The following is a 21,524-nucleotide window of genomic DNA, read 5'->3' on the forward strand; positions in this document are numbered from 1 at the left end:
TATTTTAGTTTTAATCAAATTTACAATAAATTAGCAAATAGGTGGGTGTCATCTTTCAAGGAGCAATTCGTAGCATTGAACCTCACATGGAGATAGTATCTTTAATGACCTGTCTTGGTACCTTTTGTCTCTATATTCGTGATAAAAGGACATTATTATAATCGGATCATGATATTGAAATCTTTTTTAACGATAGATGTATTTACAATCAAGATATCGTGAGTCTGTGATGTTTTTGAAACGTGATGATACTACCGGTTCAATGCAGGTTATAACAGGGTTACACCTTTCCTCAATACCTGGCCATCAATGACTAGAGCGACCTGGGTGGCATGTCGCCTAAATCAACAGGACAGGTTAAAGTATTTGTATTGATGAGATTTAAAGACTATTGGTATGGTTGTAAAGACAAGATCAGGTCAACTGATAGTCCAGGATAAATAATGGTTATAACTAAAGTTTTATCAAGGATTACCTCGCTTTATTCAGGTAATATTAGTCGTTCTATCCTTTGACTTTTCCAGTTGAAACTCGAGTCATACGAACAAGCTTTAAAGATCCACAACTGCTTTCTGCAAATCGGTGTCAGTTTAATTAATATAATGGTTAAAGACAGTGAGCTCTAGGGAATATAAATTATTTTGCATTTGGTCTATCACAAAAATACCCTCTGATAATGCTTATCAGTCAAAACTTGATGTGCGATTTTATTATCATTAGTATTTCCGTTCCGAACCACGAAAGCATTGGCTTTTGATATATGACAACAAAAGGACAGAATGCCTGCTAACCCAAAGCGTCACTGAAATTTGCTCCCGGTTGCCTTATTGACCGGTAAAGACATGTCGAAAAATTACTATCTATTATGACGATAATACCAAACTTTCCTCGAACCTTTGAACAACTTCTTGTAGAATACACTAAATCAATGTGAACTTTCGACTTGTGAAATATGATGATCAGATAGTAAACTAATATGGTGACCAATGCCAGGTCTTTGTTTAATTTCGTGTCAGAGTGAAAGTGGTTTCAAACTACAGCCTGTTTAATCTCCTAGTGAAGACGGCGGTCTTATTGTAATTTGTTGGCATTTCAAACTTCAAAACAAAAGATCAGAGTTAACTGTAAATAAATTACCACAATTCAATCAAAGGTCAAGTTTCAAGGTCAACATCAGTGCAGCTTGTATCAATACACCTGAATTCACCGAATAGCTGAAAATAATGAAACAATAACACAAGGACAATTTATAAGCATATTTGCTGGAATTAATTGTTAAGTTAATCAATTACACAGACTCAATAAATAAAATTATTCCTTTCTCACTCAATGTTCCGGTTTAGATCCTGCAATTGCTAGAAATAGTGCTCCGATTGTCCAACCAAGATTTCCATTCATCCAATGCCTAGGTCCTCATTTCAGAACGTATGGCATCCCCCATCTTAGATTGCAGAAAAGTAGGACGCAAATCTCAATTTTATTTCATTGGTTGTGATGTAGGCAGGAGGTTGTGACTAGCAATGCTTGTCTTGCTTGTGCATTTTTACGGTTTATTTTATCTAACGATCCCATAATAGACCTTTCCTGGCAAAATTTCCTCCATTGTAAAACACATAGTGTTGCCCGTCTTTATTAGATCAAAAGGTGCAGAAAAGTGGTACGTAAAACATTTAAAAATAGTTTTCATTCCACGCTGAAAACCGAATGAAATACAATAGAATGCTACTGATCTGCAATTTATTGAATAACCTAAATAACTACCTGAAGATAAAAGGTTTTCAGATGAAATAACTTTAAGGGTATGTAAGGCTAATGTTTATTGTATAGACTGATAAAAACATCTTAAAACTTGGAAAGAATTTTACCACATCGTCTCGAAGAGTTCTAACGGTAACAATAAAATTTGAAGAATTTAACACCCTTTGATCGAGTCTAAAGTGTAATCTTTTGGTCAATCTATTTGTTGTGTTTTACAGGTGAATAAATAGATGAATTAACCGAGTCTACACAAAAACAATGCGCCCAAACAATGGCTGATTGAGCTCAAGGCAAAATGAGAAATTGGGAGGCTGGCAAAATTAAACAAATACATATCATGACGGTTGGTTTGATTGTCACAACTGCTTATCATATCGACTTGACTTTCCTACATTTTAGCCATTGACAATATGCAAATGATAATAATTACCATTACTTGACCCCTATTTCCAGGGCGTCTTCTTGCACGTCAAATTGCATCGGTTGTTCGGATTATTCAATTGACGAGATTTTTTTTACATAGCTGCTTTACACGAATCCCTGGCAATGAGAGACTTGACTGCAAAACTTTGGCATTTTCAAAAAAATATCAACAATTACAACATTAAACTAACGAAGAGAACATTTTTCAATTCAGTCAGACTGGTTAACAAATGCAAAAAGTGTAACTAGGGTAAATCCGTCTCACCAGTATCGACCCAGTCTTTACCTGTACAATTACAATCTCGTTTACAATTTCCTTCTTCTTTCAAAGGTGTGATTTTTTATATGGTGGAAAAACTAGTTGGTGACGTTTTCTTACAAAGACGAAAAACTTCCAGTATTGTCATTGTGTTCCAAAACAAGAAGGAAGGGCTTTAAGAAAGGTTTGTGTCCTGAAATACACCTGGCAACAATATCTGAATGTCTCTGTTAAAATCGAAACAACTTTACTAATTTGAGTGCAATTGAAACAGTTTGGTCGAAACAGCATGAATTCAAATTCGGGAAAATTACGTGTACATGGATTATGAAGTCTGTTACAGTTATTTTGAATTTGTTAATGTTACTAACAAAACTGTAGATTTGTGCATCGTTTCGACTGATTTCCTCCCTCCTTCGCAGACACAAAGTGTCTATACCTTTCAATTTCACTGTGTGCTGAAGGCCAATAGGGGAACAAGTCGAAACGTCGCCCAAACCCTCACAGGCGTTTGTTGTTATATATAGTTGTGTCAGTATATTTTCGTTTGTACACAATAGACATTTTTGTTGTGTAAAGTTGCTTTCATCATTGTGTCCGAAAGTCGGGAAAATAAGTATTTGTGTTTTAATTTTTCTGTTTACAATTTCTAGTTACGAGCTACTGGAAAACGTGACAAACATGATATATTAATGGTATAGCTACTTGTATGATATTTGACTTGTGGTGTAGAAGCTTAATTTAAAAAGATAATTGTATTGCGACTTAAGTTACGAATGTGAAAAATGACAAACATTAAAAGTCGAAGATGGAATTTGTACTGATAGTGATGATAGTGCCTTGGATCACGACGATGAGTTCTCTGAAACTGCATGACACTATAAGTAAGTTTAACTCTTGCATATCCTTTTATATTTCAAATCAAGACGAATCAAGTCAATTCAATTTATTGGCAACAACCTACCCTTAAAGAAATGACTACTGATCAAAGCTTTTAACAAATCGTCCTCCGATATTCGACTCTGTGTTTGAATCTTGAATCTATATCATATAGTAGAAGTAATTTATGGAATCCTATTGCTATGACATTGTACTATTCAAGTTTCCAAACAAGATCTGAAATCTTATTAATTCTCAAAAAAAAATCAAATTATGATGATTGGATCTCATCGCCATTTTGATGTTTTTTGGATTTCCGGTTTCGTTTAGTACTTGGTTTATGGATAGGACAATACGAGCAGCAGTAGTAGGTTACCCGATAATCTTAAATAGACTGAAATATAGTTAATTCACTGAGCACGCTGTATGAGAAATTTTCCAATCTTTGCTTCTGATTAAGCAAATCGTGATAGGTGGGTGATTTGATTCCCTTTTCAAAATGATATTGTAATTTTTCACCACAAATTTTTAATATTCGAGTCAAATGATAGCAGTTTGATAGTTTCATCATTTATCTAATGGCACAGTTTCTCTTCAATATGCCCTTGACTCTTTGATCAACACTATAATACAAGCAGTTCTGATTTAGAAAAAATCGTGACTGTAAACCAATTGTTGTGGTCTGTAATAGTTCCATTAAGAACAATTTTTCATGGTATAAAATTGGCCAGCATGTATTACCGAAACATCATAGCCAAGCCAAACATTGACTGTCTCGACTAGCCTCGATGTTTTAACAAAGCATTCTTCTAGGGTCAGCTCCTATTACTTCATCCTAATAAAATATCTCGCAGATAGATTGCAATCAGATACTCTTGAAAGGAATTCTTCATCTCGGTAAATACTACGCTGGAATTGATATTCCACGATCTGCAGGTCTCAGCCTTTGACACAGTGAAACGTCTTGGAAATTAGCTGGAAAGATTAGAATTTACTTGAAGTAAATAATCCCTCAATGCTGTAAAAACTCACAATAGCATTTTAAATACCAAACACTGGGTTAATTGTTTACTACGTCAACATTTTATGTGTATCGTGTGATCGATACGTCTTCTGTAAGCAGACGTAGATAGATAAAGTGTTATTGAGATGAGGTATGTCGTATATTTTAGTAGTGTATAAACGGTTTATAAGCCTTCCAATTCAAGATTACTTCATAAAAGATCTATAGTGCTACAATTAAAACTAACCTCAGTTACATCCCACGTCTGTGTTAGTAGATCGTACTCAGAACCCACATTTCTTGAAAATGTTCATTCAGTTCAATTTCTTTTCGAGCACTTCAAACTGATACGATACGAAATCTTCATCAGGCCATCGTTTTCGTGTGCTCTACTAAATTAGAATAACGGTCTGCGCCTTTTGGGTATTTGTCTTCATCTGTTTTAATCTGACATTAATGGAGTTATTTTACTAAGCTTTTGCTACTAGTGGGATAGGGAAAACAATGGAACGAAAAATTTTGTTAAACATCGGTGCCGAAGTTCACATTTTCACTTCATCATGTTAGCAAAAATAGTAAGTACTATCAAGATGAAAATCGAATTTCTTACCAACATTGAGTGTACAGCTGAAAGTCCCTATTCGTCTTATTTCTATTTAAGAGAGAGAAAATTAAGAATCAGTTAAAACTGTTTTTCCTAATGACTTCGAACTCCCTGGGGTGATGGATTTCTTTCAGTACCGGTAGAAGACTTAATTTAATATTTTCAAGTGGAGTCGAATATTTCTAATCAAAATTCTATTTCGGAAATCACACTTTCAGGAAAATGTGGGCGGAATGGTTTTATTTCAAAAATTCGTTAATTAATCTTTAAATTGTTAGCGATTGATACCCGTTCCTTGAGAACATAGTTTACCATTGTCAGTGAATCAGGTTGAATGTAGATCGTTGCCTGTTCCACATTTTGCATATCAAAAACCTTTGAAACCAAACAGCACTACTGCATTGAATTTCATTCCCTCACTGCACACCGAATGGCATTGCCTGTTTTCATTAGCCCAGTTAGGTGAAGAAAAATAGAACATAAAACTCTTAAATTGACTCCATTTTTTCCATTCATCCATTTCAATCCTGTTCTTTATTGCCCACTGAAAGCATCTCTTATAATGACATACACATTATAAACTCCGACTTGATTTAATTCAACCTCTTACACAATTCACTAGACGATATCAAAACAATTGTCTTTTTTAATCTTCTAGAAATTAGTTTTTCTCCTAGAAATCTTGTACAGTTTAATTTGGCGTTGTCTTTCCTGACACCAGTCCATCAAACGATAAGAATCAGCCTGAAATTGCTTCCAAATTTAGATTGACTTCCAGTTTTTTCTTTGAATAATCTGATTGATTTCGAAGACAATTGAAATGATTTTTCGTGGAATCTTTCACCTTAAACGTCACCCCAATTTCCATTCCACTTTCACAATAAAACTACTAATGATATTTAGGTTTCTATAAATACCGAAAAACAATTTATTTTAAAAGGGAGATTGAACACAATAATTCTTTTTGTAATATATGGTTTGTAGACAAAATATATTTTTATATGGCTTGGCATCTACTGATCATTAACATCTGAAATTGCATGCAGCATCATGATCCTTTTGAGACCATTATAGTATTTTCGTGACTTTTCTGAGTTATATGAGATATATATTCACCAGTTTCAATGGATCACATCTTTCCAAGCCATTTTGTCTCCTCATTTTGGTTTCTTCATTACCAATTTTGGGAATTTGTATCCTGATCAATGCTAGAAGGAAACCAGGAAGCTGGAACTTCTAAATCTGCGAGCTCCTTCGACCAGTCTGCGCCCTTATTAAGGATATGATAAATGTGTCTGTCCGGTTTGTTATTCAACAAGTGTGATAGATTACCTTGTATGTCATTGTCCCCTTTCCTTTGTTACATGAATCATTCAGTAAAACAATTATAGGCCTATTTGATTGGATCATATCCTCCACATTAAGATTTCAAGTACAAGTGTGCCGTCTATGTATAAAAATACAGGTTAATCAAGCAATGCATCCAGATTTAGTCGAGAGCTGTTGATGTGGTTTAGTCACACAAGCGAGGGAGGCGAGACAATGGGATATCATGTAAAGGAAAGATTCGGAACTGTGGTGGGACGATTAGTCCGACTATTTGAGTAATTATATGTCTAGTCAGAGATATTGCCATTCTCTCTGATTGTTTTCCAGATTGACATTCTCATCAGTATGTACTACTAACGACATAAGAGTTTTATAATGTTATAATTAACCACATAGAATGCAGGTCGAAAAATTCTTACTTGCATACTGCATTTCACCCATAACAGATAGTAAACGATTTCCGATACATCAGAGGCTTTTGTATTTCTATCTTGAACACATATAGCTTTCAATGCACCATTCCGAGTACCTGTTACCTCTTGGAAAAACCCCTTTGAAATACTTTTCAAGTAAAATTAACAATTCATCCTTAGAAATGAGACTACGATCTCATCATGGCAGTATTGCCACTGATCTGAAAATGAAATCTTCCGCAGGATACACACTATTTAGATTCCTTGATACACGAGAAGCCTCAGCAGACTACTTTTTTGAAATATTACAGACGAAAAAACATCTTTACCAATGGATTACCCAGAACCTCAGTTCCTGAATTCTGTAACTAACATTACTGTCAGAGAGGGTAGCCTGGCTATATTACCATGTACAGTACAACATCTTGGTACCAAACAGGTAAGTCAAAGGTAAAATGCTTTACCCTTATGTTGCAGTGGTACAAGTGTCGTTTCTACCGGGGGAGAAGCGGTATGGGGTGTTGCAGCATTATCTTATTAATAAGCATAGGGAAAGATTTGCCTCTATCCCTTTGGTTTGTATCCTGTATCCATATTTCAGGTAGCATGGAGAAGACTGGACAACGACCATTTTCTGACTATTGGTACATTAACATGGGTAAAAGACGTTGATATCCAGATAGAGCACAGACGGCTTGGTGATATAACAGATTGGGACTTGTTAATCAAACATGTTAGACCAGATCATGATGGTCTCTATGAATGCCAGATCACGTCAGTAGAGAAGTATGTCCGCCATGTAACTCTTCATGTTCAAGGTATGAATTCTGATGTATGGAGAACTGATTCACCGCAATCACGTGAGCTTAGGGCATATTAATCCAGGAAGCTGTGATTGAGATGACACTATGCTATGATTAATTTTCTACTAGTTTGTATGATATTTGGAAATTGCCATCAAATGCAAGTTATGTTCAATCGTATTTTATGAAAACAAAGTGTAGTAGCGGATATCATGATTTGTTTGTGATTTGATTAACATCCATTTTAGGGGTGACTTACTGATACTGATTATATACATTTTTGGTATTTCCAGCGACTGTAGTAAAAGGGAGAAAATGTGTCCAAGAAGGGCAAGAGCTTAAAATAGTGTGCAATACAACAGGAAAAAAGAAGATACCAGATGACGTCACGTGGTTGAAAGACGACCAACCAATCAATTCATCATATTTTAATCACGTGGTAGTAACGAACTACAGATCCCTCGGATCCAAGACTTTAGTTAGTGTTTTAAGTGTTAATACATCCAAGATGGCGGACAGTGGAGTGTATATATGCCAAAGTTCTCTTGCAGAAGTTGACAGCATCAATATCACCATACTAAAAGGTACTTCTGATACATATCATATAGCAGCCTTACTAATAATTTACAGTTATTATGCACAGTTATAAGTGGGGCCATAATGCAAATACGCTGTTAAAGCAGATAGTCTAAAGCTTATTGAAGCAATAGAAAGAAAAGACGATATGTACTAATATAATCTAAATTGTGTCCTTGGTTCAGAACTAATTTTGAAAGAAACTTTTTCATATCGTGATTCTCATCAGGTTGTTTTATATTTCTAAATGCTGATTGGGTTATCAAAAGAAAGTAATAAGTGGTGTCTCACCATAATATACGAATGTAATTTTAATATAACATTCTTAGCGCTCATTAAAAACTTGTTAAGAAATGTTATGAACGATTGTTATAGGCATTAATATATTTTCAGATATTTCACCTAATGTGAAAAGAGGTATGTATGTTTACTTTTTTCAGTATTTCATTCTTTCGTTGTTAATAAGCATGTCTAAAGATATGACCTATCCCCCCTCCCCCCTCCCACCCCCCACCAAATTGACACTTGTCAAGCTTTGGACCTCCACGTTCCCAGTTTTTGTATTTCCTTTACATAAGAATTGCCAGCGAGCCTCTCTTGCCAATTTTGAAGCCCTTACTCGCCCCCCCCCCCTCTTCTTAGTATTACATAGAAACGCCCTTTACGTATTTCCAATGCAGGTATTTAGGAGTTTAGTCCAGTAGTACTAGTAGTTGGAAATCTATCCCCCATAGAGACCAACCTAGATAGTTTAAGATCGTGTTAAACACCTTAAGTGCTATAAACCTTCATTAATTTATGAGTGAAATGGTGTTAAAATGTATATTAACACTTCTGTAATGAATGGTGGAAACGGAAGTGAGATTTGTGGTCTCTTAAGTACTCTATCTTTTGTTGACTTTTCACGACCTGATCAACTATATCGATAGACATTAACTTAGTATTCGTCCTACTTTCTGTCCCAGATGCGTGAAGGTGGAAGTAAGCTTGGAGCGATGTCCCGCCTCTCGCATCAAAAACAACAAGAAACCGTACCTCGTCCTTTCACACTTTTACTTTATCATCCTTTGAAAATACTCCAACGCAATAAGAGAAGACTTTTTTTTTATCTTTTCAGGAGCTGATGCTATATATGTCCCGGAAGTGAGTGAAGATTATAGCGGTAATAAAGCTGAATCGCGTTATAGTACGACATGTGTTCAATTATGTCTGATTGTATTGTGTGTGTTTCTGACAGTCACGTGATGAAATAGAGTGTCTTATCAGCATAATTCCAATACATTTCGCTTCCCTAAACAAAGACATGGTTTGTGTGATAAGTGATACAGGAAAGAATTATTGATATTTAACCTATACCGCGGTGGATAACTACGCTAAGCAGTGTGTGGACTGGATCATTGATCTCCGTTTCAATGCTTATACAGCCACCAGATATCACTCTACTCTGGATACAATTCAATTTGTGGAGGCCAAAGGTTGACTTCTTCTGCTCCGTCTTGTAAGTTTGCCACCTTTCTCCCGGAGATTTATATGATACGGTGTACTTTGTCAGATAATTACAAAATGGCTTGAGGTGTCATATTGTTATAGTATAGCAACATGGTCACACTGTCACGGTATAATTACTGTATTGATAGATCTTCACTTCCGGTCCAGACACTGTGCCCGCAGTACCTGGTATTGAGTGAGCGATTCATCTTTGATTGTTGGATTTTAATGCTTTGAGACATGGGTCACTGTGGCATGAAGGTGAAACTGGACCCCGAGTCGTAAATCAATGAGTTATATTTAGATGGTAATAAGTTAATCAAAATAGACATATCTAATAAAATCTTGTTTTAAATGTGGTGTATACACCAACATAAAGATATATATCAGTACTTAGGGAATTGACACACACTACTAAAAACCCTCAGATAATGCAACATTTTTATTTCAAAAACTTTCGTTCAAATGTTTAAACAGGAAATTTTAATAACATTTGCCAACCTTGAACGCAGTGATGCAGAGGAAAAAGCCATTTTGTCGGTTGCTTAGTTGTTTCGAGTTGTAATTCGTACAATTCCATTTCTGACGGGAGCCGCGGTGGCTCAGTGAGTTAGACGGACGCTTGCTCGCTAATCTGAAGGTGCCGGCATAGGTCGAGATAATACCTTCGGATTTTTCAACACGTATTCCCTCTGTCAGTGATGCAGGTAAGAGGCACTGACATGGAAAAAGCGTCTAGTTGCTCGGATGGGACGACAATCCGAGGCCCTGTGTGCTGCAGGATGTGCACGTTAAAGATACCTTGACAGTTGAAAATTGAAAAAGAACAGGCTAATGCCGCTGTCCTGGCAAAATTTCCTTCATTGCACCCTGTATGGCGTTACCCGTCTTCATTAGCCCAGATGGTGCAGAAAAGTATGTACAGCACACTAAAACCTAACAGTAGTGAACATGTCAACAAAGGTCAAGTTTTGTTGGTATCTCGACAGTGATTTAGCATATGGATCAGATAGATTTCAACTAGGTTATACTCTTGATTATTTAAAATATGTAGAAGAAAAATAACTTATTTTATTCCTAATTCCATAGACATACATGTATTTACGGTGGTAGTAAACCTAACCGAGACATGTAAATGTAGCCAGCCCACAGAAAATTATATCTCCGGTAGATCATTAAGATGGAAAGGAAACCGGACGAAAGGTTTTTTTACATCAGACATTCGATCATTTCCGTTTCCTTTTCATACATTTTTACAGTCATTGATGTCAGTGAACTTCTCAATGAACGAATAAGACCCAGACATACAATCTGGAATCGAAACGGAGGTATTTTTCTTCAAAAACTTAGATTAAATTCATATATTAAAAAATACAGTAATGAGACAGATGATTTGAAATTTATAATTGACTTTAATTGATTTATCAGAAGACTGGAAATTCCAGTCTTGTACATTAAAATCATTTTAAGTTATGTTTTCGAGAATAAAACACAAGCTGATTACTTGCGATCTGCTTAACCTTGGAGGAAGTATATTCAAGAGTTATGCTTTGAGCGAGTAGATAAAGGTATATTGATCTTTAAAACAATCATCATAAACTCTAAAATGATCCTACATGGTGATGCATGGGTTGTTTCCCTTGTGTTTGAAACATATACTGCTAGATGGGCAGTACGAAAGTACGAAAATCAACGCTCTATTACTTTTTCTTGAAATTTCGTTGCATGAAAGCCTGACCAATACCTAGTGTATATAAAGTCAATATACTATGAACAAATAGACCAGTAGGTAGATCAGTGCGCAGTGGCGAAGCCAGGTTTACGTCCGAGGGGGTGCGAAATGTCTGAGATTGCCCGAATTTCTAACCTATTTAATAAGATTTTTGCCCGACAAACTTGCTTTAGGGGCTGCAAGCGGGTGTCCCCTCCCTCTTTTGGCTCCGTTTACAATCTCTAGTGCACAATTTTGTAGTGGTCTAAGTACAACGTGGCAGTAAGTAGGGAGAACACGCAATATATACTTGTCATATGGACAATTTAAATACATAGTTAAAATAATAAGTTGACATGGACAATTTTTTTATGTTAGAAATCTATTCTCGATAGAATTCCACAAGACTTCGTGATTTAAAATAATTTTAATTTATTCCACTGAGAATTATTAAACGTTTACATTTACTGTGATCAATCATTATTAGTTTTTATTTTATTCTTGAAATGAAAGATACTTAATTTGAATTTCCTATCTGATAAAACTGCTGTTTTAGTCACATCGTATCGTGCTACGTTCATATTTGAATTCGGGGAAGGGAGGGTCTGCTGTTAAAATAGTTCCTAATTCATCAATTGTAGAGCGATATAGAAATACCACTGTTAAAATAGTGCTCAATACATCAATTGTAGAGCGATATAGAAATACCACTGTTAAGTGCCTAATTCATCAATTGCAGAGCTATATAGAAATACCACTGTTAAAATAGTACTCAATACATCCATTATAGAGCGATATATAGAAATACCACTGTTGAAATAGTGCCCAATTCATCAATTGTAGAGCAATATAGAAATATCACTGTTAAAATAGTGCTCAATACACCAATTGTAGAGCGATATAGAAATACCACTGTTAAAATAGTACTCAATACATCAATTGTAGAGCGATATAGAAATATCACTGTTAAAATAGTACTCAATACATCAATTGTCAAGCGATATAGAAATACCGTAGTTAAAATAGTACTCAATACATCAATTGTAGAGTAATATAGAAATACCACTGTTAAAATAGTGCTCAATACATCAATTGTAGAGTGATATTGAAATACCACTGTTAAAATAGTACTCAATACATCAATTGTAGAGCGATATAGAAATACCACTGTTAAAATAGTACTCAATACATCAATTGTAGAGCGCTATAGAAATACAACTGTTAAAATAGTGCTCAATACATCAATTGTAGAGCAATATAGAAATATCACTGTTAAAATAGTGCTAAATATATCAATTGTAGAGCGAAAATATAAAAGACTATATATATAACACTGTTTATTTGGTAAATTAATGTTGTTTATAATAAAGACGTTTAACAAATCAAATGTAACCAATAAAACAAAGAAGTTTGAATTTATGTACCATGTAAGTAATTAAACATTTATTATAGTCGAGTAAAAAAGATCTTTGTAAACACTTAGAAACTATTCAAAATATAAACACGAGATACCATTAACAGATATTATTCAAAGAACTCATAATTGATATCAGGCCTTGTATCTGTATCGTTCAATATACCGGAAACTTTGTAAAATATGCTACTAACTACTAAATATGTACTTAATCTATCTGGAATTGTTTTAATTTAATTTTGGTGTATAGTTTTCATACTTGAGAAAACAAATTTTCCGACCAATAAAAAAATCAGAAAGCTCCTTAAATAATTAAAAACAGAAGCAGTAGAATATTCAACGTAATTTCTGCTGGAAACACATTTTAAACTTATACAATTGGGAAGAAATCATATATTCAACGAGTTTCTTATTAAACAATAAATATATAACTTACAAAATTAATGTTATACAGGAATGAAATTAGGCCCCGAAGTCGTCACATTTAGTCGAAATCGTCAGTCGTATTTTATTCAACAGTCGTGGTTTTTTTAACTACTTTAAATTCCTTATGCAAATAATTGTATAAAAAAACATGGTGCTCACTACTTAAAACTTTTTAAAATTAAGTGTAAGGGTCCTAAAGAGAAGGTGTCCTTTACTGATTTTGAATCAACAATCAAGCTTTTATCAGGCATGGAATATGTAGTATTAGACTAATAGTGCCTTTTAACATCAAAAATAAATTGCATATCAGTTATTTTATTGAACAGTTAGTATGTTCAAGTATGTTCTGAAATATATATGTATATACATACAATTATATAGTTAATAACTGAAAAGCACATTGATATATTTGCATAGCAGTTGAACAAATCCGTTACATTTTTTTAACTAAAAATTGAAATATTTTAGCTATAATTGCAAAAGTCTGTCATAATCTTCTGGAGTCAGTCACAATTTCTAAATAACCTGTATAATAGATACACCATAATATGCTAGTTGATCTCTATCTTTATTTCGATATCTATCAAAGATCTGAAAAGAAATAAAATTTAGAGTCCCCACAAAATTAATAATTTAACAATCATTTAAATGTGACTTGAATATCCGTTGTCTAAGAACCAGGCTCGTAGCTAGGTAGAGGGACAAACGTCCAATAGTGTGGGGCAGTTGAGGGTCCGTGAAGCCTCCTAAGTACCAAGACCCTGCATAGCGCAATTTTTTCGGATGGGTATCTAATGCATAACAGTAATGTAAACTGCATTTCGTCTTTTGAAAACTTAATGATGAAAGTAAGCATTCAATTAGTATTTTAGTGGTTATTAAAACATACCAAATTCTGAATAATTTCAGCTAGTACGCCTTTACTAAATGTGCATTCATCTTTGGGTTCATATAGGTAGTAAAATTGTTACCTAGACCAAACTTCGTGAGATATACTTTGGGAAGGAAAAAAGTGTAGCATACCAACCTTCAATCTCTAATCTCGATTCTAAAAATATCCTTATCAGAAAATCTTTCTCAACTTTATCTCTCTTAGTAAAAGGTACAATTAGATATGTGCTAGGTGTCAACTTATACCTTTTGGCAATCTGTCTGTTCTTTGAACGCGGTGACTTGTAGATGGGATTCATAGTTTTACATATATCATATATATCAATATGAAGTTCAAGATGAACTGTGCATCTTGGCAAAATATAGATTGATACATGCCTTTAGATAGAAATTTGTCTCTTTTATTTATGAGTGATTCTACAAGGATAATTTTAATATATAATATAAGAAATAGTTTGTATGTTTTCCGTTAAAAGATGTACGATGTGCAGTTATTTAGGTTTGTGTATAAATATATATACTATAATATTCTTCATGTATCTGAATGTAGACCTATTCCAATGAACAAGGTTTTACAACTTATCAGAAGAATAAAACTAGTAAACATCCTCGTCTCCCTATTTCACCAAATTACCTGCAATAACTTGAAATCAATACATGTTGCATCACTTTTATTCTTGTTTCTTTTTATGTCTGTATAAGCTGTATTACAATAGGAACCTTAGCTCTGTCTTCACTTGGAATGGTTACAATAAAACGTGGATTTGTATCTAAATAATTTTTACTACTCCTACCAGCTGCTGTGGGTCCACGCCATTCACCGTACATGCATGTGATATAACCCACAAGAAAATGTAATTTTATTACTTTCATAATTTCATATGGTCGACAGTCTTCTCTATAATGAAAATATTGTGTTTAGATATTATTTGGTGAGGGTTGAACTGATGATGTTTTGTAAAACGTGTTTGTGTTTAGATATTTTTTTGTATTAAGTGTGGTGATGTTGTCTTGAAAAACGTGTTGATATGTAAGAATAGGGATCTATAAGTTCGAGTCTATTTCCAGATCAGCTATATTGATGAGGGCGCTTGATACAAAATACGTCTCTGTAGAATTAAATGGCGTTTTCTGGCTAACAAGAAAGTCCACGGTACAAACCCACACCAAACCGATGGTGTCAGTGATGTCTGTATGGAAAGAGCGTCTAATCGTTCGAATGAGACAAGAAACCGAGAGTCAATGTGTTGCAGGATGGACACATTTAAGATCCTCGTCAGTTGGAAATCGAAAACGTATAATTATGCTTACGTCGCTTACTACGGGTATTTTTTTTTTCATCTCTTTGCATACTTTATGGTGTTTCTATTAGCCTATACATTACAACGCAAAACTCTATTGAATTGCATTTTCAGCATCAGATGAGCTTTCATGGATTGAAAGTTTAGTGGCGCATTAATATAGATCTGTAATGTGAAGAACCATACAGAAAGTCGCAGTTAACACTATTCCCATTCGATTTTTGTCGCCGACTTAAGTCTTATCAAGAGAGAAAAAAAATAAAACTACCGGAGATAATTATCAATCATTAATTATAATTATTGATATTATAAATCCTGTCGGCAACGAGATAACCTTGTACCGAAAGCACGGGCACACGCGCGATTTCACTCAAGATTCGAGATTGTTCGTGCACCAGCTCCTTTACACAAGATTTCTTGTAGAATTCAAACAGGTAATAGACTGTCCGACACAGTATATACTATACGTTTCATAATATTAAAAAATGAAAAACATAACACAATACGCAAATATATATATATTTTATAAAGATAACAATATTAAACCTCTATAAACATACATAACAGAATATGTGTAGTTATACAAATAATATTGATTGAATATGAAAAAACTTAATTATATACAATGTATACAATTTGAATATAACACATTATATCTAGGAACTATTTCAAGAAGGAAAATGATCTCGCACAAAATAGCTTATTAGCACTATATGGTAAGATCTTAACTAACATTAACTAGCACTAACTTGATCCGATGGAAGAAGCACTAACTTGATCAGATGGAAGAAGCACTAACTTGATCAGATGGAGAGAAGCACTAACTTGATCAGATGGACAGAAGCATTAACTTGATCCGATGCGGACAGAAGCATTAACTTGATCAGGTTTACAGAAGCACTAACTTGACCCGATGTACAGAAGCACTAACTTGATCCGATGTACAGAAGCACTAACTTGATCCGATGGACAGAAGTACTAACTTGATCCGATGAACAGAAGCATTAACTTGATCCGATGGACAGAAGTACTAACTTGATCCGATGAACAGAAGCATTAACTTGATCCGATGGGCAGAAGAACTAACTTGATCCGATGGACACTCTCCTGTCAATATGCATATCAAATCTGCACTTTAAAGCAATGCAACTTCCAACTATATTTAGTGTCTTTAATTGAGCCAATTTTTATGTTTTAATATTCTAGCCAGAGGCGTCATGAGTCTGTTTGTAGAGAAATTCCCTTACATCAGCTACACTCTCCTAGAAATAACAAAATCGTGATAACAAAGATTACTGTCAACGAACTTACAGACAGAGAACGTTTCTCCGTTATTCTTTCTGTAAAATTAGCATGCCAGATATGGTTTGGCTATAGTCAATAACTTTTAACTCTTTTTCTTTTTAATTTTATCCAAAGATCGATAATTAGGTAACCGTATTTGAATGACGGGCATGTATCGCAGAGGGCGAGTCTGCATTTACATAAGTATAAGCCTCTTTCAGTACGTTTCTTCAATGATGAAGACAATGATTCCAACAATTTCATCAGACGTTGTTGTACATGCAGTTACATTGTCCGAATATGTGGATATACCCCCTTAATCGATCAACTTACCGTACGTCTGTTAAAACCGATGATGAAAATATCCTGATGAGGAAATCCTTCTCTTGGTGAGGATCATATGTGGATGGAATGAGTGAGTAGGTCCCTGGTTCTAACATATATCTTTGAGCAATCTGTTGACTGTTGATATATGGTGAGGGGTTTAAAGGAGCAATCTCCACACGGTTTCTTCTCGTTACCTACAAAATCCAATACAAACAAGTATGACTACCTCCCTCAATCTATATCTCAGCATAATGTCGGTAAAATAACATCATCAGAATTCCCAACACATGAAGCTTTCACATTATCTATGTGATTCCAAATATAGGGCAACATTTGAAATATGCAAATAATGACAGATAAAACCTTCCAGCCGGCTATCATCATGTACGAGTTAACTATTCCAGTTTTGCAGCTTAATGAATAAAGATGGGGTGTATGGATCGTCGAAAATACCCACACATTGCCTCAAAACGTGATGTCTGGTATTTTCTGAACCCCACACCGACATCTAGAGAGAATAATTGTTGACAAAGCTTTCATACCTTCATTAAATAACAATTAATACTCGGAGTGTGGCCCTTTCTAGATTCAATATCCTGTATAAGTTGAACAACTATGGGCGTCTGATCGTCTCTTCTTGGGTTTTTATCAGGAATGGTAAAAGTAAAGGTGGGGTTTGCCCGGAAATTCCTGGCTCCTGCTGCAGTGCGCCCTCGCCATTCACCATATATAAATGTAATATAATCTAGGAAACCAAAAGCATAAATCATTCAAAAGCTAATGAAGCATGACACTGATTCAAGAAGGACAAGAGGTAGTTTTGTTGTATGCATATGGGGCACTGATACCACCATTTGCACCATTCTGTTCAACATTTGATGTTCTTTTGGTTTGATGCTCCATCTGACAATCATATCTGGGATTTCCGAAACCACGGACGTCGATGAATTGGAACGGAGCGATGATCAGAATACCAACAAACGTCAATTAAAGGAACAAAATGGCTTTTGATTGAGGGGATGTCAACTACAGTGTGATTCTCGTATGCACATTCAAATAGATCACAGGACTTTTTCATAACTAATATACTCACTTAAATCATCTCGTCTACCATCGACATCAACATCCGGTGTTATGGAGCAAATGGTCAGTTGAAAGAAATATCTCAGAAAATCTCCAATGGAAATCCAGAATTCGCCATCTTCTGCATGATCTGGAATTCTGGCACCATCTATTAAATCGTCCCATTTGCGACTCCTGCAATGAAGAGTTGGGTCGAACCCCTGTCAAATCTATTATATTATTATACACTCCAATCCGACTGCATCGTAATAAGGATTAATGCCTTAGTCTTGGGCGACTCATTGAACAAAACAGACCATTTTGTGGAAGTGATACAATTTTTAAAAAGGACTTGTGTATCGGTTTACTCGTGTTATCATGAGGTCAGCAAGCGATCATAAGTCTATAAAAACATGCCGAATTCCGGGTTGTATTTAAGATAGAATTTATCCCAGCATTACTTTAATAATCATTGAATTCTATGTGTCATTTCTCATATCATTTAAGTTACTGATCGAAACCATTTACAGCACAGGTACATGAAGTGGTATATTACGGCATTAATAAAACAAACAATAATATGATTTAAATTGATTTTCACTCACGTATCACTCCAGTCTCCCCTCCATTCAACTCTACCCCAAGGATTTCTGACTCTTAATAGACATACTCGGTCACCATGCCTGGTTTCAACCTGAAACATGGTAGAAATCATTGAAATTCTATTTCAAGCTATGAATGATTTTAATATAACATGCAAGCTCGAAAAGCTCATACATAAAGAAAGAATTATATTTTTACACCTACCCATAGTATCATGCCCAACTAGCTGAGAATAATGAAATTGACGTATGTTTTAATTTAATATTACTACCGTTTACACCTGTTTGTCGGACCGTACTGTTAAAAGTAGAAGTAGAAGATTTTGGGCATTTCCTGGATGTTTTTTAAAAGAAATTAATGATAGTTTCCTTCTTGGTTTATTATATCAGAGACTTGTGGAGAGAGGTACGCTCGAATTACTAACCATAGTTGTTGAGTTCAATGAATAAGCATGTTGTCCAATTAACCCATTGACGTCTCTGTAATCTTCCTAGAAATAAGAATACCAATTGCAATATATGTTAGTACCAGCCAACACTGTTGTACCGCGGGTCTTTTGATTTTTAGACCACTGATTGAGGTATAAGGTATATTGATTGCAATTGCAATCAACAGGGTATTCAAGTTTTTGTCAAGATTTTGGCAGCAACTTAACCTATAGAAATTGAACCCTGCACTTAAAGATGAGTTTCCGTATTTTTTAAGTGTCAAATTAAGTAAACCTTTTGATTAATTGGTGTTTCTAATGAATTATCATGTATCGTTAATCATATCATTATGTTCTTATGGCTTATAATTAAGAGTTTTAACCAATCATAAATGTCCGTGTATGTACAATCTGGATATACAAAAAAGACGTTTTGACCTTTCTTGATCAGTCACTCATTGGAATTCTGGTGGTAATTCCCTTCTAATTTAGCTAATTATGAATTAATTATGTGTGACAAACTGGTATTTTTCAAGTCATTAGAACACATCTACTTTCTATTCATATAAGTATTAGCATTTTCATTTTCATAAATGAAAATAAGGGAACCCATCTTTAATTGAATTTTCACGACAATACTATCAAACAACCTACCAGTGTTTCGGAAATATAACTTTAAAACGGCATGTCTTACCCAGACTCCACAAGATACTAGAGCTCCAGTTCTCAAAGCATTTCTTATTCTGTGGAATAATTTGATTGGTTCTATACGATGATCCTCAAACACAATTCTCTCTGAAACACCACCAGTTAAAGCTAGATACGCATCACCGGGCTGTCCACCATATACTTCATCGTAGGATCCATGGAATCTGAAAATTAACATGGGATATATTAAAGATTAAAGAAAGGAACTCGTATGTGTATTTGGGACACTATAGTGCGCCATTCAGATGAATGATTTTGACTAGGATTTGACGTCCCCATCACAAAATCACATTGACATCTGATACCACTTTTCATTATGAAATATTTACTCACTTATGATTCCTCATGCGAACAGTTTATTAGCTACTACAAATGTTTCGCCAAAATGTTGTGTGGATTTCGTTTTGCTGTTCGGATCGTTAGTACTTGGTTTATTTGTTCAGATCTGGTGATGCCACAGTTCGGCGTTTCAATTTTGGAATACATCTTGCTAAACTATGACAATATGATCCAATTTTAGATCACATAAGGGAGATAAATAGTTTTGTCCTTACACTTCTATTAATGGTGCTAACAGAACTCGGTTCGAAATTTTAAAAAATCTTCTATGCAAGTTTTAGTGTTACCGATATACTACAATGTGGCTGATGATATATTCCGGTAGATGAATTATCGTGGTATCGAAAATATTAAGACGACTATATCTCTTCATTGGCAGGTCGTAGGGTACTTTACCTTGCAAATGCTTTCTCCATCAATGAAACCCACATTTCATTGTTGTCTGTAGCCGAGTGTGACGTCCAAATATACAATCGTTTGTTACGATCTATTCCTACTGGAAGGTAATCATCTGTGTATACGTCACGCCATTGACCAAACTTCCATAGTTTACAATGAAATATACCATCATAACGATCTGGGCTGGTATAATAGGAGTCGTCTGTAAGTACCTGTAATGGGAGATATTTTGTATTGTATATACTCATAACTATAGTACGTACAATACAGACCTTATTATGATTTTCATAAGATATTGATTCCCTACCCAAACGATTCGAAACACAAACAGTTCACTGTATATTGAGGTAGCTCTCAGAAGTGATGAACTCTCCAATTGCTTTTTACGATTGGCATCTACATGTACCATATGCAACTGACATCAGATTGAAAATTAATACATAACACTACCATGCAGTGACGGGGCACCGAAAGCAAGTTCCGCAATCTCAGATATTTCGCCCTTCCCCCACTCCGTCCTTCTCGGACGTAGACCTTGCTCAGCCACTGCTACCATGATGTTTTGCTGAGCCATATTGGAATATTTTGAGTTGTCTTCCCTTTACTGTTATATTAAGGAGATGGCACATTGAATGTTTTAGATACGATACGTAATCTTACCCGTCTGAAAAATTCCTGATCCTCTGATAAATTGGCTAACATGGCAAGGAACCAACATGTTTGGGGATTTCTCTGTCCGATATCAAATCTGGTTGTTCCATCAGAAAATAGAACTGGATTACCCACAAATTCCTGAAAAAAGAAATATTTCAATTTTCTTGCCATTCTATTTTATTTCCCCAAATATTTAAAAAGAAAAAATGGCGCGACTATATACAATGCTGTAACTGTATAATTCTCATACATTGCTTGATACTCTTTATCTATAAAATTCACCAATTTCATTTTGAACTGAAGGTAACATACTTGAGGTCTTCTCCAGACAAGATTATCAGAATCTTTCACAGCATCATCCAGTGAGAAATCATAATCAGTATAGAGTTCTCCAGGACGAACTCGTGGTCTCTTAGATCTTTGTGGTTGGCGGGGACGAATTC

The 21,524-nt window shown here is 34.9% G+C and overlaps 2 protein-coding genes across 2 annotated transcripts; one reads left to right on the forward strand and one right to left on the reverse strand.

Annotated features, from left to right (window-relative positions):
- Nucleotides 1–419: 419 nt before the first annotated feature.
- LOTGIDRAFT_228123 (hypothetical protein) lies at nucleotides 420–9,292 on the forward strand (the record flags this gene model as incomplete). Its single annotated transcript, XM_009045920.1, has 8 exons — nucleotides 420–489; nucleotides 2,513–2,624; nucleotides 3,094–3,324; nucleotides 6,980–7,107; nucleotides 7,270–7,486; nucleotides 7,765–8,055; nucleotides 8,441–8,464; nucleotides 9,165–9,292. Exons 3-8 carry the CDS (start codon nucleotides 3,249–3,251, stop codon nucleotides 9,290–9,292), a joined length of 864 nt encoding a protein of 287 aa, XP_009044168.1. The 5' UTR covers nucleotides 420–489; nucleotides 2,513–2,624; nucleotides 3,094–3,248.
- Nucleotides 9,293–17,950: 8,658 nt separating this feature from the next.
- On the reverse strand, nucleotides 17,951–21,252 carry LOTGIDRAFT_102635 (hypothetical protein; the record flags this gene model as incomplete). Its single annotated transcript, XM_009045921.1, has 5 exons — nucleotides 17,951–18,146; nucleotides 18,557–18,673; nucleotides 19,629–19,853; nucleotides 20,425–20,639; nucleotides 21,088–21,252. 5 exons carry the CDS (start codon nucleotides 21,250–21,252, stop codon nucleotides 17,951–17,953), a joined length of 918 nt encoding a protein of 305 aa, XP_009044169.1.
- Between the last annotated feature and the right edge of the window lie 272 nt (nucleotides 21,253–21,524).

Source organism: Lottia gigantea (genome assembly GCF_000327385.1).
Source record: "Lottia gigantea unplaced genomic scaffold LOTGIsca_1, whole genome shotgun sequence".
Classification (NCBI taxonomy): Eukaryota; Metazoa; Mollusca; class Gastropoda; family Lottiidae; genus Lottia; species Lottia gigantea.